Here is a 22,982-nt window from a genome sequence, read left to right on the forward strand (position 1 = left end):
CCTCAGGATTCCCAATGCTTCTGGTCAGGAGTCAGATCAAGACTCAGAAGTGGAAGATCAGCTGCTTGTCTTCCTGAAACCAGATGCCAGTCTTTACAGAAGAACTGTTCACAGCAGCAATTTATTTCTACACATAAAGACCACCCTTAGGCCACACCTCCAGGTTGCCAGATATTATGTTATGACTTAGTCTGGTGCTGTGAGGTAAGCTTCACAAGCTTCTCACAAGCTTCAATGAAGTTGTATGAAAATCTCTTATTGTTTCTCACTTTTTCTGACTGTGAAGAACAACTTGAAAACAACACAAAGATAACAAAACCAAAACAAAATGTATAAAACTGCCTCATTTTCTCTTAGGATTTCACTACTGTTTTAGCAGTCTAAAATTCTGGTTGGCCTCATTCCGTGGCTTTTGGGGGAAGAGCCAAGGTGGGGGATGTTACACAATGTAGTGCTTCTGTTCAAATCAGAGGCTGCTGGGCTGGGCTGAGTTGGAATTGGGCTTTTTTTATTTATTTAATTGAACTCAAAGAGCAGACTGGCCTGTGACCACTATCCAGGTCACCCACCCAGTTACTAGGATTTCTGAAACTTGCCGCCTGCCAATTTGTTTTCAGAACGATGCAGCAAGGCAACATTTTAGTACTTTAAACCCACCTGTCTAGAGGAACCAGGCTCTGTGAGGAAGCTGCGTTTTCATTTAGCTGTTAAAGCAAAGACAAACCAACCCACCCAGGAAAACTACATTACACCAAAACCCAAAGCAAACCTTATGCATTTTATCCTCATTTTCCATTCTGGTTTCGGTTTGACCATGAAATTCTTATTGGAGGTACTGCTCATTTACTTGAATTTCACAGAAAATCTTCTCAGACTTTTTATACATTTAGAAATCACAGTACCCAAAAAGGTTCATATATTTTCTTTGGGACAGTTTTTATTTTTTATTTTTTTGTTTGCTACAGTATTTAAATTACAAGCTTGGGTGATGGTTTCAAACACAATTATTTACTCCTTTTGCTAAAGGAAGCTTAAGTTAAATTTGTTACAAATAGTTTTTTGTGCTTTCAGGTGGTCTTGGTTTTACATTACAGTACAAAGTAGGCAAAGATGTTTTCTTAGCAGGGTAACATCCCCTTAGGTTATTGAGTGGAATAGTACTCAGTCACACATGAATCTGGACTTCCAGTCTACCCTGCTTATTTGATAGTTCAAGCTTGCCTTTACTCCCCCAAACCCTAATCAAGGGTTTCTCTCTTCGTTAGACAACTTCCTACTGCTTGTCACCAGGGCTATGCATTTTCCAAGTATGAAAGCAAAGATATTGCAAAAATTTTAAAACATGGGCTACGTCTAGATTACAAACTTCTGCTGGCATATCTGGGCTGTGGAATATCTGCTTCCTTACTGTCACTGTTTTGAAAAACAAGCCCGTAGTATAGTGTGGCTACGCCAGAGCACAGTGCTTTTCTTGGTGTAGTCTATGCTATTTGGGGTGAGGGTGTTAATTATGTCACCAGAAAGCTCTTTTTGGCAGCGTATGCTGAATCTGCATCAAAGGTCTTGTTGATTTTTCTCTGTTGTGAGAATCTCTTCAAAATAATTATGCTCAAAGAATAAACTGGAAGGTGGGGGTTTCTAGCAGAATGCTGCAAGTGATTAAGTGGCCACAACTTCTTTGAAGCTACACTATCAGCCTGAAGTCCAGTCATATTTTAAGAAATTACTTTTAACTGCTGTCAAGTACTGAACTATTCCCTTAATTTTCCTACCAACTACAAATTGTTTTATGCTGGCATAGTATGTTTCCCCTACTGCCAAGCAGAACGGCCATACAGACAGTGGCAGGGAAAGAAACATAATAAATAAAAACTTATACACAAAGGGCTTTAAAATGCACAAAAGGGGAAAGAAAGAGCCTTTTTCCTCTGTTTTCTTCCTACTTATAACCATCTTAGCTGTTGCTCAGTATTATTTTACCTCACAATACTCAGACAAGAGGAATAACTGTTCACATCAACGGTTTCTTTTAGCTTGGATTTACCTGACTGTAAGATGCTAACCCCTCAGGTCACCCAGGCGGAGGCAATGTCACCAGCAATCTAAAGAGAACAGAGCATATAGGAAGGCCAACATCAGGCCTACCCGCGCACTCTTCAACGCAAGAGTTCAATGCAAAGCAAATTTTGTTACGTTGGTAGCTGAAAGTTTGATAATGTACTACAGACCATGCAAACTATTTGCACTAACAGACTTGTCACGTGAAGCAAGAATTAGTTCCATCAGCTTTTTATAAAGGAATGCCAACAGAAATTAGATGCAGATCCAACCACTTGGTTGCAACCGAGGAGTGAACAGCTCACATCAGGAGCCGTGCAGCCTGTGCACATGCGCCCCTTCTGCTCCCTCAAATCCTGAGAGCCTTTGCAGGTGTGGTACCTTGGCATAGGCTGGGAAGGCTGGAGAGATGCTCCAAGCTACAACACAAGTGTAAGGTAGCTGAGTTACACAGAACGCCTGGCCGCTCGTTTTTCATTGGGTACATGTTGGTAGAGTGGTGCCCAACCTCTTCATGATCTTGTAGGCAGTTCTGCTGATACTAGTGAGTCTTTGCACTGGGAATATAGCACAAAGTGGACATACCAGGATTTGGACCACTGATTTTAAACTGAACTGCTTATTAAAAATTGCTTTGACTTTAAATGGCTTTACAGTTTTAAATAAAATAATTATTTTAAAATAGTTTTAATTAAATGAACCTAGAAGTAGAGGATCTTTGATCTCCATATCTGATATACTTTTGAATAAATAGTTCTATATATACCTCTTGATCTTTTTGGTGATGAAGTGCACAAAAACTTAAAAAGATTTTTTTAAGCTGAAATCAACAGTTGTCTCTTTAAGAATAAAATTAATATCTTGAAACACTCAATGCAAAGTTACAGAAACCCAAAATATATTCTAACTACACAGTCACTACAAATACGTATTTTAACTGAATGCATGCTTTTTAATTACTCTGAGTAAATTACTAAAAAAAGAAAATTAAGATTCTCTTTAAATGAAAAACTAAATAAATAAACAAACCCAGACTTCAAATAATAAACTGAACCAGCCAGTAACACTTTAAAATACAAAAGTGTCTTTCCCTTTCTCCTTTAGATTAGCCCAGCATTATAATACTCTGAGGACAACAAACAAAAAATATACCAAACTACCATTCTCAAGTTTCATTCTGAAAGCAAAAGTTTTCATTAATTTGGGCATTTTAAACTTGCTAGTTTAATATGAAGCTGCACATGAGGCTCCTAAGGTATAAATAAACTAGGCCTCTGCAGTGAAAACAAAAAGAGAAATCATACATGCAATTTATTATAGAAAAAAGGTGATTTTAACTTTCACTTTAAAAACTCATTAAGTGTAACAGTGCGTTAGGGACAATCAAGCTCACTAGAGGGACAGTTTGCTTGCAAATGCCAGAAAGCATGATCATTTAATGTTATAATTCTGAGCAATCTCTTGAAGATTTCATTTCATAGTATTTTACAAAATAATATTCTAAACCTGAACACACTGCATCATACAACATTAGTAAGCAGGAAATCATGGAGTGGAGTGAAGTGGACCCCTCAAAAATGCTGTTTCCTGAGGTGTAAAGGAATCATTTCACACTAGCACCTTCAGCAGGGCTGGGCCATCATGCTCTGTGCAAGAACAGTTGCCACATTTTGACCAGAGTGTGGGCCAAAGGCCCGTATATCTAATTCTCACCTTCACAGTCACGTCAGTGTTTCTCTTACATACCACGCAGGGAGGGCTGAGCACCAAGTGATAGAAATACCCATTTAAAATTACTCTTTGTACTGATTTAAATTTTTTTGTATAGCTGATAGAAAAAGAATAGATTTTACAATACGTGTCTCAGAACCGCAGGGCAAACAGATGCAAATGTGCTTTATCTGCTGGAGCGAGTGCCCGGGACTACTAACATGCTGTGGATCTGCAGTGAGCCTCTGAATCTCTTCTGTTGGATCAGTCCCACTTTGTATAAGCATTCACTCCTTGAGAGAGGCGGCAGCCACACAGTTCAGTGATCCTGTGCACTCATCTGGGATGAATCAGACATGAGCCCTAATTGCAATAAATATTCACAAAGGCAAGGATCATTATTCCCCATTTATGGAGGAGAAGCTGAGGCACAAAGTCATTACTGCAAGTCAGTGACACAGCTGGACAGAAAACCCAGTTAGCCCCACACCTGCTACCAGGTGCTTTAAAATTGGCCAAAGCCACTTTACTATTTAACATGAATAATTTAAGGTGTTTATCTTACTTTTGTTTCTGTGTTTGGTAAGACCAATGATTTCTTTTTTTAACCTTCCACTTCTAAAACAGCCACACAATACCGGGAGTAAAGTTCCAGGAAATTTAGTGAAATCTGCCAGCAGATTTATCCCACTCATGATATTCACCGTAAGCTATAAAATACAGGGTCAGCCTGTTAATCACCAAATGAGGGCTCCGTGAATGCCACTGCACTCTTCTCACTCCACCCAAATAATTACATGGCTCACCAGGAGAATTAAAATGGAGAAAAATACTAAGACTTAGCAGAAAAATAACGTTTCCATAAAACACAGACTTATTGCATGATAGCTGGAGGCAACACCTTTGCACAAACAGCTGTAAATTAAAGCTGTCCTTTTACTAAGCTTCCAGAGATTGCTTACACGATGTGTGGCAATGGGAGAGCATATAGAAGACAGTCAATATTCTTCTTTCTTCTTCGCTTGCTGAAGTTGTCGAAAAGCTACTTGCCTACTCTCAAAAGGGTGAAGAGAATAACTTTTTATTCTCCCATACCACACTGCTACAGCTTAAGATGTGAACATTTTGCCACCTGATTGCTAAACTAGAATTTTCTTGATTTCTAAGTAAAAGTGTAAGTACGTCATAAAATACACATCACCTGCAGGTGGCAAGTGTTAGAGAACTTGAAATCACAATTTTTTATACCCTCTCCAGTAACCATTGGTGAGCTCTCAATGTGCTGTCTCCGCTCATTTCAACTATGAAAAGGCTATCCAGTGTTTAAGTTCTTCCATACGCTGCAATATCTGGGTATAATAGAAATCCATGTTGGCTGCAAAATCAGTACACACAGGGGATTCCATGTCACCAAAGGTGCAGTACAATGCAGTTCCTCCAATGCTAAGGAAAACAGTTGCTATGCACAGCAGGATCAGCAAAATACAGGAGCCACCAGCTACTTCATCTGTAAATATAAGAGCAGAAAAGGTGAAAAAGGATGATCTACAAAGCAATATGAACGCACGTGAGAAAATCTGACATAGGTTTCTACCATGAATGGGTCCACATCCACACACCTTTTAAATACCTCCAGGGATGGGGACTCAATTGACAACCCTTTCAGTCAAGAAGTTTTTCCTAACATCCAACCTAAACCTGCCCTGGCGCAACTTGAAGCCATTTCCTCTCGTCCTATCACTTGTTACTTGGGAGAAGAGACCGACTCCCACCTCGCTACAGCCTCCTTTCAGGCAGTTGTAGAGAGCAATAAGGTCTCCCCTCAGCCTCCTCTTCTCCAGACTAAACAACCCCAGCTCCCTCAGCCACTCCTCATAAGACTTGTGCTCTCAACCCTTCACCCGCTTTGTTGCCCTTCTTTGGACATGCTCCAGCACCTCAATGTCCTTCTTGTAGTGAGGGGCCCAAAACTGAACACAGGATTCGAGGTGCAGCCTCACCCAGTGCCGAATACAGGGGGATGATCACTTCCCTAGTCCTGCTGGCCACACTATTTCTGATGCAAGACAGGATGCTTGGCCACCTGGACACACTACTGGCTCATATTGAGCCAGCTGTCGACCAGCAGCCCCAGGTCCTTTTCTGCCAGGCAGCTTGCCAGCCACTCTTCCCCCAGCCTGTAGTGTTGCCTGGGGTTTAGTGGCTGGCACACACAGTGGATATAGAAAGTACTATCATTAGTAACCAGAAGTATTTTTCTTAACATCTCTTTAGTGTGAATAATAGAGATCTTAAATTCCAAGAAAAGCATAACAAAATAGTGTACTGTATTTCTTATAAGGCTATTAGCCCATCAAAAAGGCACTAAGGTGTTTAGCCATATTTAATGACAGCTAGCAAATATATACAGATGTTTAATTACAAAGCAAAGTTAAAATCTGACACCCTCCAATCCCATGGTCTGGTAGAAAGGGTTGGAAAGCTACCTGTGGACAAAGCACAACAGACGTGTTTCTTTTGCACCCCTCTACCTACATAGATTAGATTTAGGGAGAAAGCCTACACCTCCCACCTTTAAGCTCTAAACATTAATGAAAGGACATCCATTCGATGTCACTCGCAAATCATTCAGCCAGAGGAAAATCCCTGTGGCTTCAGTCTCAACTGACCTTTAGAACAGAAGTGTACTTACTGTATCCTCCTGTAGCCTTGTTACCCAAACCTGGCATAGAATAATCTTTGATCAATCACCTTCACTTATTACTTGATTAAGTTTTAAAAAGCCAAGACAGTATGTACAATGAATGCCCACTTTGCTCTTGTGAACAAAAAGATCAACATCATTTGCACCCCAAGAGTGCAACCCATGAATTAACAGCTTTAAATTACCTTGATCCAATGTGTCTTCCATTTCTTGGAATCGCACTCTTCTCTTTGTTTGCCTTTGCTGGGCTTGAACAATTGTTTTTCCTTCTCTGTCATCTCTCTTCTTTAGTATAGACACTAAACCTTCTGCTGGGGCAATCTATCAGGAAAGACAGTGAGTGGCACAAGAGATGTGAGAAATCCAAGCATAAGATCTATTTAACAATGACTTTAAGGAGGAAATGAGCTAAACAGTTAAAAATGGTTTCCAGTCTACTCTTCTTAAACATTGCAGCACTCCTGAAACCTCCTTCCTGAATACATCAATTCCTTAACATGCAGGACAGCTGCAGTATCATTCTGCTGTTTGCTGACACTACTTGCCCTTAATTCCTATCAAAGTTAAATACACATACATTTACTGTTTGGATCATTCTTTGTATTCACTGCAACAGTTCCTTTGTAAGCTCACGTTATTAAAACACAGGGGCTGGGGCAGTGGTGAGGAGGGTTCCTGTCAAAAACGTCATCATCAGAGGGCAGTAAGAAGTCAATGACACACTGCTGCTGCCTCTCCAAAGATAAAATCCTGCAGAGACTATCAAATACTTATTGAGAGATTAATTTTCCAGCATTGCAATTGGTTCCCCCAGGGTGGACAACAAGCTACAGTGGGGCCACAAAACCAAAAAGAGATAACAGCAGGGAAAAAGAGCTTCAATGCTCTGGATAGATTCCAGCTCCACCTTGTAATAAGCTCTCTGGATACAGCGGCAGTTCAAAATTGTTCCCTACAAGCTGGTCACCCAGACAGCTTGCACAAACAGCAATACAGTCAACAAGTCAATAAACCGTAACTTCTCTTTCCTTTGCTACAGCATTTGGCTCAGCTGCAAGGGTATATGCTAAGCTATACTAGGATGTTACGTCAGCCTGAGCAGTCTGTAATTTCCTACTTATTAGAGAAATGAAAGCAGGGGAAGTATCAGGAGAAAAATGCTTTTCTAAGCAAGCAGCTCCCAGTGTGCTAGAAATAAACAGAAATTAAAATGGGAAGCATATTTAGACATGCCCTTTTTTACCTTGAGATCACCTTTACCTGAAAAAAGTCTTAGTCATCTCTTCATAAATCTAAGTAGCACTTTTAAAAACTTACTCTGTAGATCAGCAATAACATTTGTTAAATTGAAAAGTAATCTGTATACATTGATGCTACAGATAAGAAAACATATCACATTTGCAACTGAGTTTGCAACTCATCTATGTAGCAGATGACCCCAAATGCCTATAATTTTCACAAAAACTCAAAGTGGAAAAAAAGCAACTTTCCAGATAACACTGTAGTTGCAGACAACTGACTGCTTAACTCTCCCCATAATCTAATCAAGTTAGAAGACCATGCATAAAAACTGGTTAGCATTGCAATTATAAGAGCTGTAGAAAAACAGAAACCAAGTGACTTCATAACTTATGCCCCTAAACTTGCTTCATGCTACAAGCCTATGTAATGCAGCAATGCATGCTGTAATCGGAGAGATGGTGCATTGAACACAGCGAAACGCAGAGCATAATCCAATAGGCACTGTACCAACTATTGCATTTGGCGTTTGCAACGTTTTAACTGTTAAATGTGGCAATTACATTTGCAGGTCTCTAGTCTGTCAGTATTTTGTAGCCCTCAACTGGACAAATAATGTTGCCCTGAACAACTCAGAGTTGGTCACTGTGGGTATATGCCTAACAGTCTAACAATAACAGTCTAACAATTTTTCCCCAGATCACAACTGAGAGGATAAAATTGATCTCTGCCACACTTGCCCTTTCGGCATTCACTTTCCCTTTTGATTATCCGCTCGAGAGCTTGAATGGATTATTTAATGAAACAATGCAATCAAGTACCTACAAAGTAGTGAAAGTGTGGAGGTGGTGGAAAGAAATCCTTTAAGTCAACATATGGAGGATCACTATTTGGCACAAATGAACTAGAAGTAATAGCCCACAAGTGTCTCATCACAACAGACAAGTGCACTGGGGTAAAGCTTCTACTGGTAATGTCAAATTGGCCTTGCAGAACTGCCATGAAAATTTATCAGGCTAGCCAGAAAATCAACACTTATGCTTCCTTGTTGTGAAAAGGACGGGGGATTGTATAGGAGTGCATTAATTTGACTTATTTATTTGGGAGGGCAGAGATGAAATTATGTGCTTTAAAAGAGTAGACTATTTTAAGCTTCTGTGTACGGCATTGCTTTCATAAAGCGGATCAATGGCTCCTCCCACGCCACCCACGCAGCAGGCTAGCTGTCGCCCACCACACGTGTTCGCAAGTGGCTCAGACTGCACTTGGCGGGAATGTCACCCCAGGCCAGCGGGGCGTTTGTACTGGTCTGCCCTAAGATTAGTATGTGGTGGTCCGTTCTGCAAGTAGTCATTTCAAACTGAGACACTTCATTTTGTCTGTTGGCTCTTGGTAGTTTTTAAATGACTGTGTCACAAGCTCTGTCTTCTCCAAGCTTAAAACCAGAAGGCTATCTTTGACAGGATTATGTGGAAATGTGTATTTCAGTGATTACAGTTATATAAAAGGCTTGTGAAGGAAAGTCTTGCTACAATGAGGCTCATTTACTTTCCCTGTCAGCCTACATGGCTGTTTCAGGATTTACTTCTAAATGTATAAAGAACTAATCGACACAGCACAGGTTTCTCTATTTTGAACATCTTTTGCTTAAAAAGGGGGAGCAAGGACTTTTGATTTTGCAATAAAATCAGTGTGGCTAGTGTTACTCTCCTACTCTCCTGTCCCAACACAAGCCATAGACTATATTTTTAAGAATGCCCCCTTTACATGATATGTAATTCATACCTAGAATATTTCATCTGCCCTTGAATTTCACGAGTCACGTAATTAAGGTTTTTGGTTTGTTCTGCAAAGGACCTACAAAGCTATGCCTCCTAATCAGGATACAGTTTATTGTTAAAATGCAAATACAAATACAAACATATGTAATTCTGCATAAAGCAATATTTACACCTCCTTTTCTACCATACTCTCAATGGCAGCTCAAAAATATTTAATGCAAACATCACCGCATTTTATTTTTCTTATTTTCAGTCATAAAAACGTCATTACTGAAAGTAAGACTGACATGTAAGCATAGGGTCTGTCTTGCTACAAATAAAATCTCATTCAATTAAAACTACTGTAAATGTATTTTTCTACCATACCTTTAGAATCATAGAATCGTTAAGGTTGGAAAAGACCCTTAAGATCATCGAGTCCAACCGTTAACCTAGCACTGCCAAGTCCACCACTAAACCAGGTCCTCGAGCACCACGTCTACCCTTCTTTTAAATACCTCCAGGGATGGAGACTCAACCACTTCCCTGGGCAGCCTGTTCCAGTGCCTCACTACCCTTTTGGTGAAGAAGTTTTCATTTAGAAAGATTTCAAAGAAATATACAAACTGATTGTATCAGATCCATCTCCCATTAATTAAACATTCAAGGAGGGGGAATTAGCTGCCATGCAAGACTTGAAGTGTTCCATCCCAGTCTTTAGGAGGCAGGAGTAATTTAAAAAGGCAGAATACATTATTTAAACTGGAAGTTAATGAGGGAACTGTGGTTAATACAGTTGACCACAAGTCAAGCCTCTGCTGGACTTGAACCACAGGAGGAAAAATGTAGGCTTGCACCAGGCTGCACTGCAAACAGCCCTGTGTTACATAAAGGACCCTGTTGAAACATCGAACGTTTTCTTAATCCTATGTTAGATAATTAACAAAAGATGCTCTTGGGAGCATCTATGTAACTCTGCTGGCCTTCACGGAGCTTTTATAATTGCTGTACAGGAACTGAAAATGGCATACAGGTATGTGCTGGCATTTTGACCAACAGTCAAAAAGGAAAGCATCAATGACTGTTGGTTTATCGAAACTCTGTTAAATATTTTAGCTTTTCTCTTTTTACCACTATTAATACAAAGTGCTTCTGCTTCACAGAAAAGTTTTAATCTTTTTTTGGATAAAGTTTAATATCTTGGCTGCAAAATAAGAAGGAAAAAAAAAAAGGTCCAATTAAACTACCTGTCTCTTCTTAAAACAGCATTTGCTAATAAAATATTAAATATTAAAAATTAAAAAACTTCTTATACTATGCGTATTTTCACCAAATATGATGTGTATATGTATTTATAAACACATTGGACAAAACTATGAAAACAAGGTCGTGTACGTCAAGATCTTAGAGAAAAGAGATTAAAATTGACTATTGCAATCATTCGTAGCATACAGAAGTAAATAAAAACCCCAAAACTGGAGGCACTGCAAACTGGGATCTGGGAACAAAAGTTCATTGTATGAATTATTTTGGTCTGAATGCAGAGAACTACTCAAGGAGGAGTTTTGTTTGTGTATTCTTCTGTGGGCTATATTCCTTATTCAGTTACTTGGCAAAGGCCTACAGTTTTACTTCTAGCAATACCAGATTTTTTAAAATAGGTAATCCATAACTGTACGACAAACACAAAAAGCAAGACTGCCCTGGGTTAAGCTATAAGCAGCAGACAAACCCCTTAGCTAATAAAATACATTAGATACATGAATAATTTGAGTTTGAAAAGGAGCTAACTTAGCAGATTCAGTATTCATACCACAGCATCGGACTCTAACCATTTTTCTGCTAATACACTTGCCATGCAAGTACCGTGGCTCCTTTATACAGCAATAAATAGCTCAGATACCATGTAAGCATTTCATATGGAAGCATAATTCTTGCAAACTCAAAACTACAGGACCCAAGCCGTACAAGAGAACAGGGGACCTCAATACGGCATTGTCTCCAGACCTAGTACAGATAGGTGGAGATTTCATTTCTGCAATCAAATCAGCTGCTAGTCAGTACATACTCAGCACTTTTAAGAAGTCTTAGTGTACAAACAGTGCCAACCAAAAGCTGCTACCTTCTGTTGTGGTAGAGAGTCTCACTACCTTTGCTTTCTGAAAGAAACTTCAAACGATAATTTTTGAATAAGGAAAAACATTAAGATTTTACTCATTTCCCTAATCATCACTCAGATAAAAAGTGTATGTTATAAGCATTTATTTCATATGGCAAAATGCAGCTTACATTATTGAGGTTACAATTTGTTTGACTGCTGGTGTGTCATTTCATTCTCACAGAAATGATAGCAAAGAGATCTAAGAAGAGGTTATATATTCCTGATATCTGTTGCTGCCAACTGCTGACTGTGCTTCAAAACTCTTTGTTAGTTGTATGAATCTAGTTTCTATAAAATGACAGTGATTTTCCATCATTTTCACGTTGTCGTGCATGGTTTATACTAGTGAAGAAATACCCAGTATAAGGGACTGTACAATATGTAAAGTACTATTTTAGTTTTGCAATTATTTAAAGCCAGAGCCAGAATTTAGTGGATTTTCAGTCTTGTAACTAGTTACTGTAAATGGTAGACTAAAAGCAAGTGACATAAAGGATGTAAATTAGAGAACTATGAGTTGATTCTTTGATCTCAATACAGGGTCAAACAAAACTTCCTAACTGTAAATACATGCACAAGTACTAACCCTTCCCCGTTTTCAGTATGTTAATATTATACCTCCATTGAAGAATATTAATGAAATTTTGTCCTACCATATGATTTTTGTACCTAGATTATTTCAGAATAATCTTTATTTCTGCCTTCTATTCTAACTTATTTGTGGCAATTTTGTAACTACTTACTCCATGACAAGTTTTATCGCAGTCAAATTGATGTATGTTTTGGGTTTTTTTTACTGACACACTGGTACATTTCATGTAATTAATTTCATTTCATTCATGTGGCTACCAATGAATTTTCTACATATTTCTTTCACAACTACTGTATGAAAACATTGCCATCTTATTAGATGGCCACAGCCTGAACAACGCAACTTCAAAGGTATCAGGAGAACAAGAAAAGAAGAAATATTATGGCTGGGTGCAAAGATCAGTCTGCTTGTCAAAACATCAGTGGAATCTTATTTTAGCACTAAAACAAAATCAGTGAAAGCAAGTTAACAGTGCTGCTTTCTCAGGGGTGCCAAACTTTCTCAATTTCTAGTGTCTTCCAGGTAAACTGTAGGTGCCCACCACTTCTGAAAAGCAGCCCCTAGAGTAATGATAGGTGGCAAGATTAACTGGAAAAACAAAACATAGGTGTATAATGAAACAATACAAGCTGCTGTGCTGTCCTTAACTCACCCTGCTGCACCTAGAAATCTCAGGTATTGCAAAACAGCCCCAGATGCTGCATATTACAAATTTTAATCGGTATTGAGATTAATCCTTCTTCTCTTCTCCATGATTTAAATCCCCTGCCTCACACACAACACAGGCCTCTTGCTAAGAACGATTAAAAAAGACTCCCACCAGTGCCAGCTAATATTATGCCTTATATGGCCAGAAAAAGTACTATGGAAAGACTTAAGGTACTGTTTCCTCTCCAGAGACTCAACTGGCCATCAGAGTACTGGCAGTCCTAGCATAGGGATAGCAAACTAGAAATGAAACTAGATGCCCTGTAAAGCATCATCATCGGTCACAGGCCAATCAATGCAAGCATAATTTTTCTAACAGTATCAATATGCTGCTTCCTATCCCATCTTCTAAAATGCAAATGGCACAAACATAGCAATTTAAAAATAGTTGCTATAGGATTGGTTTAGGATTTTTCTACATGAAACAGAACAGTTCTCTCCTGTAGCTTAAAATGCTGAAATTTCAGTGGGCTCAAACATAATCTAATCCTGAGGGATGATATTTAAATTACTCTTGTTATACATATATATGGTCGTAGCACAGACTGTCAACAAAATGCTATTTTTCAAAACCATCTTCTAAGTGAACACAAGCCAATGCATTTAGTGCAAAAGTATGATTACATGTATGAACATGTATGTGGGTTTCCACATCTGCATGTTGTCAAGAGCTTGTGTACAGCTTTGTGCACATAGGCCTCAGTCCTGGTATGTGGTATACTTCCTGACATCCCACAGAAAGACAAGGTGTTTTAGGGACAGGTCAGGATGAATGATCTTGGAAAGGAGATAAGAAGCTGTTCAGGTAGGGAGAAAACCCAAAATGCTCTGTTTCCAGCTCTGGAGATTTTGCCAAACATGTAATAACATCAGCATGGATCTCTCAGGGCTGCTGTCCCTGAGTGATCGTGGGTTCTTGGCCTCTGTGCATTAGCTTCTGATCTATAGAGAAGTACTGTTACTTTATTGCCAAGGGATGTTGTATTGTTAAATGCATTAAAAATAGAGATGAACTAAGAAGATATGTTTTTACAAGTCTTCCCCTTCCAGCATCTGGAACCACATCATTTCACAATAATCTCACTTTTTCATTTAAAGAAAAAGTTTTTAAGGTCCCATGGTTGCAAATGTACCAAAACCAGAAGACAAATAAAGCAAAGATGTCATCATACACTCTCCAAAAAAGTCCCAAAGCAATAAATCTTCTATATTTTCAGAAGAGCAACTTAGCTTATGAAGCACTCATCCTTGTTGTGGCCTATCAGCAGTGCTTCAGAAAGGTGGCTTCAGGCTTACAAGTTCTTTCTTAGTTTTGGTTGAACAACAATACTGCCTAAACTTGGCAAAATTAGAAGCCCATACGTTCATATACACTTTATTACATACATAGTTCTCACCTATATGGAATAGGCACAGAAAAGCAAATTTTATTCTATGAATAGAAACAAACCACATGTTACATCATAGGCATTATGTAGATCTCTGACGTGAAATTGTGATTTAACACGAATTGTCAGGCCATCTCCTAACAGTCTCTGTCAGAATAAAAAAAAAGGTGTTCACACTTATATGTAAAAATCAATCTAATTTTTAGAAACACAGAGCACTGCTGATCAAGAAGGAGGTGAACAGACAAAAAGAAACTTTTTTTCTGAATTAACTCAGAACAATTAAGTAAGTATAGATTTCTTTTCAGATTAAAAAGAGTGATATATGAAGAAATATTTAACACATTTTCAAGTTGGCAATATCTAAAATATTTCAATTGAGATAAACATGGAAGATTTTATAGGATTCACAGTATTTACCTCAGCAATCTCTATCCTTCTTGCAAGTTCATCAAGAGAAGAAAAGCTGTCATCTAGTGATAAAGCTTCCAGTGAGTTGTAAGATGCTCGTTCAGGTGAAATATCTGGGACAGTGTCAAAGTCCTCTTGGTTTGCTAAGTTTGCAAATGATTCTTCAGTGTCTATTATGTTACCATTTAAAAATCTGAGAAATAAATCTTCTTGCTTTTCGTTATTTACCTTCTCCTCCTGTCCTGCTGTTCTCTGTATTCCCTTGCATACTTGTGAATGGGCAGTACTCTCATGCTCAGACACGTTATTACACCCAGAGCACACATTTGATGCAGTTCTGTCCCGTGAAGATTTTTCATCATCATCAAGCTGCTTTAAATCACTATTTCCAAGCTGGCCACTAGCAATTTCTGAAGAGCCAGCAGCATGTTTTGATCTGAGCAGATTTCTATCAGCTTGCACATCTTTATCAGTAGGAACCAAATCAGCAGGCATATAATCAGCATCTGTTAAAACCAAAGCATCTACCATTGGCTCAAGAGGGATTTTCACTCCAGGCTCCCCAGCTGTGCCTTCTATTTTTTCCACATCCTTAGAGAGCTGTCTTTCTCTCAGCTGCAAGCTGTTATCTTTACCGGCATTCCCAGATGATAAACAGCCTGAAGAAGGCCTGCCCACTGTCCCTGTGGACTGGGTGTGTGGCTCCAATGTTGATTCAGCACTGCAGTGCTGCTCCTCCATGTGGTCCTTTCCTGCAGCTACCCAAAGGCTTGCTGCCTCTGTCTGTCTCTCAGTTTTGTTTTCACCTGGAGAACTAGTGCTCAGCTGTTTATCTTCTTTCTTTGGTCCAACTCCAGGACAAGTTTCAGTACCTAAGTGCAACAGGAAAAACAGTTCCAGTGTTTTTAAATGATTCAAAGCATCACCCCAGGGGGGAAAGAGTATACTGTGATTTGATAATGTTGTAACCTAATGCTTTAAAATGCACTCCCATAAAGGACAGGTATTTTATGCTCCAGTCAGAATAGAAGTTTCTTCAGTAGTCTGAAAAGCTGACTCCTGACTCAGCAAAGTATTTGCACACATTCTTGCAGGCAAAGCAAATGCTTTAGTGCCCTCCTGAAAAGAGTTACTCCCATACTTCAAGTGCAATATGTATGTAAGTATCTTTCTGAACAGCCACATTTCTTCTAAAGCATATTTTATGCATCTCATGGAGGCCTGGAGTTCAGACAAATGCACTTAATTACAGAAAACTGTATTTTGATGCTACTGTTATCTATCACACAGGGAAGTATCTGCATTTCCTTTAAAGAAGCTGAAGTCATACTAATTTAATAATTTTTTAAATTCAATTCCTTTAAGTGGGTAATTAGCTCCTTTGGTTAATGCTAAATTAAATATCCAATTACAATATTTTACATAATGGACTGCATAAAAAAATATTGCTTTTTGGATACGTGTTAGTTTACATATTAAAAAATGCAATCAGATGCAGCTTATTTCTGTATTCACATTTACAATACAAACTGATTTTTCTTATCTGAAATTTCAGAGAGAAACAAGGGGAATTCTACATAGCTTGTGAATTCACCTGCTATTAGCATGATCTGCTGATGAAGGAGTAGATAGTTAGCCCACGTTGTCAATAAAATTATTAGACATTAGCCATTATGAGACACTCAAAGCCAAATCTCCCCTTTTAGGCTTATGAAGAGAGAAAGGAGAATATCAAAGCAAGCTAGCTATGACAGATACTGTCTTTTATTCCATGCTTTAATAAAAGCTAGGTTAAGACTACGTTATAGTAGGACTAGTGTTACAGTAATAGTAATAACCTCAAACAAATTAATACCTCTAGAAAACATTCATTTGCATTTTTTGGTCATAGTGAAAAGCAGAAAGGTCTTATGAATACATTAATGAAGAGATCAAACAATGCCCTTATTAACTGTATACGTTCTCGTAAGAATGACTGAAGATCTCTATGCCAATCTTATCTTTCCTCACCTGTTAAAACCTCACTTAAAATCTGAGCAATTTCCTGAACTTGTTACATGAAACATGGTCACATTCGTTAGTCTTTGAAGAAATGTTTGCATTAATTCATTGTATTGAACAGTTTTATTAAATTCTAAACTATCCCCATTTTAAAGGATAATGAAATACAAGGTAGAAAAGACTGGCTTGGAAATTGAAAGAGAATATCTAACCATCTCAAAATACAGAAAAAAAAATCATAACAACATTAACAGATAGAAGGGGTACGGGGAACCTAACTTCTGTAAAACACTGAAAGAAGAAATGGGCGTGAGACAGGAACTTTTTGAAAATTAGACACAGATGAGTAGATAGCTCAAGGGATTTGTAACGGGATACCGAGTCCTTCACATATAGGTCATGAGTTCAAACACAGCCGGGATTATTGGTACAAGATTTTGTTTCCATCTGTCATTTTTTTCTAATCAATACATCCACATTACAACAGGCATCTTTGCTGGCAGCCCCAGTTGCAACAAAGATTAAATGGAATCGGAAATTAAGTCAAATTCTTTACCATAAAAGGTGGCCCTTGAGCTTAGGGATCTATTCCTAAGAAAGTAATAAATGACCCTAGCATTGTTATCTAATTACAGACATATAGGAACTGAGATGTAATGATCATTGTTACATTCCACATCAAATTTCCAGCAGCTTTCAATATTTTCTTTACACCTACTTCAAAACACCTGCTTTAGACAACCCATGCCCACTGTAGACTCAAGGCAAGTTAAGACAAATACTTGAATACTTAATTAGAAAAGATACTTTTTCTTCCTAAGTTAAATGAAGACGTACCCACCAGCGTGGCAGTAATTTTTCTCTGACTGTCAGAGATATAACAAAGCATCTACTGAAAATTTTCTAGCAACAAAAGCACTTATGGTAATTTAAGAAATGTTTTTTTTTTTTCCCAAACAGAGCTACTTGAAAATTGACACTTGCTTTGTTCATCACAGAAACCTGTAGCCACCACTTTTTTATCCTGTTAATCCAAGACAGCCTAGCAGAGAGAGTACTGACCTATGGCATTCTACCAGTGGAGAATTCACACTTCTCCATCTTTGCCCCTCTTCCCATTTAAAAACAAATCCCATATGACCTAAAAGAAAACAGGGTATAAGCAGTTTCTCCCCACCTTGGAAACAGGTCTATGTGTACACACTGCAAACTTATGCTAAAGGTTTTATTAAATTAATCATTTAATTAGAAAAGGTTTCATGAAACACATGAATTTGATTATCTTTAGTTAACACTAAGGCTATTAAGGCTTCCAGTCAGAAACTGAAGAAATTAATGGATATAAGATGTATCAAATCTCATCTTTTAAGATACACATATAGCTTTAAGGGCCCAGTTCTCTCTGTTGGTAGACCCAAAGAGAAAATCTGCCAGAAAGGAAAATGTAACAGAACAGACCATTCACAACCATTGCTCAGAAGGGCAGAAAACTAATTCAGTGACTCTCACAGGAATCTTGACTAGCCAACTTCTTATAAAGCTGTTTCTTGGTCACTGTATCCTCAGGAGAGAGGAATCATTAATTCTTAGGATCAACTGCCTACAGAGACTCAAACTATGTTCCCAAGTGACTGCAATAAGTCAATGGAGTAATTTTTCCTTTAGATTAGTAGGGAAGTGTGATTTTACTTCAAAGATGCTACCACAGTACAGAGCAACAATCTCTACAATGTAATATACATATCTACGTATAAGCTAATACTTCTTATTTATAATTGCTAGATAAGTTCCTATTTTGGGCACATGAATTCACGTGAAGGATAGTCTTCAAACCACTTGAGAATTTCCTTTTCTTGTCTTCCTGTAAGTCAGACTTCTACTACCAGCAGCTAAGTGAGTTAAGCAGTTCTCCCTGCAGACTGGCAGATAAATTTCTAAGAGAAGAAGAAAAAGTTTACACATTTACTGCTCATTTTTCTTGATATAGAGAAAAAAGCCCATCCAGAAAGCAGAAGAGGGGCATTCTAAGGTTTCAATGAGAAGGCCCATGCATTTAGGCTAATGCTGAACAAGGTTAGTTTAACTATTAGGAACTGCATGGTTGTTATAGTATAGGATTCTCCTGGGGTTCAGGCAAAATCAAGAACCAGTCTCAAATGGCCATATTGCTTCTAGTCCTGAGCTGGATCACTCAGCCACAGCTTGAATAATTTTTGCGCAGCACTGAGTGGTGTATACAAATTCAGAGTTATGGATCATCTTTGTTCAATTTCTGTATTAGCTCATATCGATGCCTTCCCTACTCAAAACCTTCTAACTGCAACCAAAACATTCGACCTTATGCTGCTGATGCATTGACTCAGTCAGGGGCAGCAGTAGCTAACTGACCATGCACTGCCTTAACAGATCAAGAGACCTGTCAGGGTGCTTCCTCAAGAATGTGCTAATTTGTGAAAAGCATCTTCTGCAAATTTTAAGCATTTATACTTGAGTTAGGCTTGAAATATTCGTATTTTTGTATTGACGAAGTATTTAGCACTGCTGGAAAATTCTCAGCAGAACCACTTTCTATTGGATGACATAGCTTTATTAATTTACAAACATTTCGCAGGAACCCAAAGATTTTGATGACATTTTGACTAGAGTTACAGTAAGACAAAGGCATGAAAAAAATCCATTTACATCATTAATTACTTCCACATGAAGTTTAATATGTCTAGATGTTGTACTACAGTATTTTAACATTGACACAAAATGCTCCTTAATTCAGAATTTTCAAATGTTGAGAAATTCTGCTCTCCAGAAAGCTCTTTTTCCCACTTGGAATAAGAACAATGGAAGAATTCTAAGTGTCTAATTTTTTTCCATGGGAATTTCCAATCATCCAAAAATAAAAAGCATTGAGTTCTTTTGATCTGCTTTCTGAGCTGTAGAACATGTTTGTTTTGTGTTTTCAATGTTTTGTGTTGAGTTAGGTTACAAGAACAAAGACAGAGAAAAGGCAGTATAGGGGTCATGGTAAAAGAGGATGAAGATGAGGAGGATCCACACATGCAGAGAACTATGAGTGTATCTTTGTTAATTCCTGATTCTCTTGAACATCCTGGCTGATAGACACTGGTAGGATAATTTAGGTTGAAAGGGATCTCCTGAGGTCACTGAGGCCAACCCTCATCTTGTGAGAAATTCTAGCTGTTTTTGAGGAAAGGTACTCAGTTTAGGCCAATTTTGGCAACTGGAACATAGCAAAAAAGAAACTCTTTGCTCAAAAAGAGGAGAGAGAAAGCACAGCTTCGTAGTCTACCAATGCTCTTTCCCCCTCTGTCTCCATTTAAAAAATTCATTAATTTGAAAATGTTTCATAAGAACCCAATGATTCTAACAAATTACTCAAACAAAACAGCCACTGCCCCAAGGCAGGAGGAGGAAAATAAAGCTGACATAAAAGTGTGTACTGAAAAAATTAACTGAAGTATGTTTTTCTCTTCAAGACCCCCCCAAAAGCTTCCTGATTTTCTGTGCTGTTACAGAAAAATGTGTCTCAAAATCAGTATATCGCATGTAATTTAAAATAGTTACTAATACTGTTAACCATACTGAATTGCCACAACTCGGAGTATTTATCATCAGATTGTTTAACTTATATTTTATACATACAAATTATGTATCTTATCTTTAGTTTTACACAATTTTGTAGCTTATGTAGGCTGCTATAAATGCATGCACATTTAAAAGACATTTTTTTGATGGAGGCTAGAATTACTTTAATTACAATTCTGAATATCAATGACTAATTAAAATTGCATAGTACATCCATTGTGCAGTTGTGAAAAAAAATAAAATTTGCACAAATGGATGAATCTGTGGGAATCCAACAAATGCTGTAGCTTCAAATGAAATAGCTTCATAGTAATTGTAGGAATATGTCATTACAGTATAAAAACAAACGTATACTTAAAACAAACGTATGCACATGTACATACACACAAACATACCTGATTTAAAAGCAGCAGCTTCTCTTTCCTTTAAATTTTTTGATTCCATTAACTGAAGCAAACAACCGCTTTCCCATGTATTTTCTGCAGCTAGCTGTAAAATATAATAGTATTTCCTGTAATTTTGGGAATTAAACAGGAACACTGTGACTTTTTGAGACATCCAAACTTCAAACAGCTTCTGTACTAAACTGGAAAGATTATACCTAATAATATTAAAAATATATTTATTAGCAATCTTTGACAAAGCAGAATTCAATTAAACAGCCGCTTACCTTAATTTTGGATGCCTGTGGCCTGCAGCAGTAAAGAAAAAAAGAATAAATTAAACAACTTAGTAGCAACATTCTTCATAACAAATGTCACTGAAATCTTACAAGCCTTTGCTCTGCTCTAGTATTAGCATAGAACTTTTCTTACATGAGGACAGTGTCAGCATGCTAGCATACTTTCAAGTACAGATCTGTACCACATGTGAATATCATCGGAAGACCAATTAGCCGAAACATTGCTCCACCTAATTGAGAAAGCAGTCAAAAGAAAATTTACAGCAACGTATCAAGTGCTCTAAATTCCTGTAAAACTTTATGCTCAGAAGGAACTCTACCTTTAAAAATCATGTAAGGACTCAGTATCCACTAGTATAAAAACCACTGATCACTAGAACAGAGATTGAGGAATAGAAAAAAAAACCACAAAACCTAGTTCCCTCTCCAGGGAGGGACTGTTTACACTGGGACATGTTTTCTGGGTACTGTAAGATACAGCAGCTCCCACTGATTCCACTGGGGTTCACAGGTGAGTCAGCACTGCTAACAGTCTGCGTGGACTTTGCAAACTGTGTAGAGGTTCATGCACAATGTGTTTTATCATGCACAATCTGTCTCGCAGCCTTTCATACAGCAATGAAGATAAAATGTTGAGCATTTTGTTTAAAGCTACTGAAAAGAAATAGAAGAGACAAGGGAAAAGTACTGACGTTCATACTCTCTAACAAAAACTTCTAAAAGTTGCATTGACTTTTAAATTTTACCATTTAAACTTCAAATAAGGGACACTCAGAACTATCTTTAAAGAACAGAAATGTCCAGTATGTAGCTGTAGACCTTGAGTATCAGAAAAAGTTACATTACTTTCAATTACAAAAGCAAAATGCTCACATTTTCTGAGACCTGCATGTTATTCATTAAAAATGAAAGTATAATTTTAACTACAAAATAAATTTATATTAAAGCTTAGGAAAAAAAAAATATGAAGCAATAAAAGCAAATAGGCTTTTGCCTAGAGGGTTTGAAAGAGTAATGACATTAAATACAGAGAACTAATCATGGCAAATGAACACCAGCCTTAATTTTTATCAAATTGCAGGGTTTCTCAGAACCGGGAATGATGTTACATAACTGAAATTTTGTATTTTGAAGTGAGGCTGCACAGAAGAATTAGAAGGAGAAAGCAGCATTATTCTCAACAAGATGACAATCAAGGTGTCAATAGGGAGGTGCGGCTAGTTGCAGCATATGAATTACAATAGACTTGAATCTTAATCTTTCTGTGGGCTTGCAAGGTCATGCGCAAGGAAATGTAGGCTGAGGAACCCTGCAGGCACTCAGAGTGCAATCTCTCCGTAGCAGCAGGCTGTGGGTGTAAACATGCAGCTACGGTGCTAGAGCTGCCTCCTCCCCCTGTGGAAATGTAGGAGTATGCTTTCCAGGGGCTCCCTCCCAAATGCATTCAGACTACAAACAAACAATCCCTGCCTGGGTTCTGGCAGTCAGCCTGGGTGTTTTCAAACTTCTGTACAGTCACCCAGAAGAAAAAAAAGTGGAAGCCAAATCATACTGTCTCTGATCAACAGGAGCATTTTGGCTTTTGTTACATCCGGACTGACTAAGCCAATGCAAATGTATTTGAAAAAGTTCTCTCTCTCCCCATCTGACTGAGAGCATCTCCCCTCTCACAGGTTGGTCTTTTCACAGCCTTTGAATGTGGTTAGTTTCCTTATCATCATTGGCTGATCATTTTTCAGTGGCAGCTGGTATAATTTTTTCCATCTGTCCCTTAAACTCAATGTCTAGTAGGTAGGACATTCATCCATGAAACAACAGATCTTCTTCCTGATGGGTACAATCCTGTATGTGTTACTACCTAGAAGAGCACCCTAGGCACTGTCCAAAAGTTTGTGATATACTGATTCAGGAGGCTGATGAATCAGGCAAAGCAGGTATGAACTAAGATTTCACAACTTTTCAGAATAC

At 38.1% G+C, this 22,982-nt stretch overlaps 1 protein-coding gene across 6 annotated transcripts in view; it reads right to left on the bottom strand.

Moving 5' to 3' along the window:
* Window positions 1-459: 459 nt before the first annotated feature.
* Window positions 460-22,982, bottom strand: part of CNST (consortin, connexin sorting protein) — a 52,679-nt gene continuing 30,156 nt past the window's right edge. For 5 of the 6 annotated variants that reach the window (XM_087774905.1, XM_087774907.1, XM_087774906.1 and 2 more), the window contains exons 8-12: window positions 21,003-21,024; window positions 20,728-20,821; window positions 14,741-15,603; window positions 6,658-6,793; window positions 460-5,275 (exon numbers count right to left, since the gene is read on the bottom strand). In XM_087774905.1, coding sequence (XP_087631031.1) covers window positions 5,070-5,275; window positions 6,658-6,793; window positions 14,741-15,603; window positions 20,728-20,821; window positions 21,003-21,024 — 1,321 coding nt within the window. In that variant the 3' untranslated portion in view covers window positions 460-5,069. The remainder of the gene's footprint in view (window positions 5,276-6,657; window positions 6,794-14,740; window positions 15,604-20,727; window positions 20,822-21,002; window positions 21,025-22,982) is intronic. The other variant, XM_087774902.1, reaches the window with a different exon arrangement.

The sequence above is a fragment of the Nipponia nippon genome, unplaced genomic scaffold, assembly GCF_047370975.1.
Source record: "Nipponia nippon isolate SJK-2023a ecotype South Korea unplaced genomic scaffold, ASM4737097v1 scaffold_4, whole genome shotgun sequence".
NCBI classification, from domain to species: Eukaryota; Metazoa; Chordata; class Aves; order Pelecaniformes; family Threskiornithidae; genus Nipponia; species Nipponia nippon.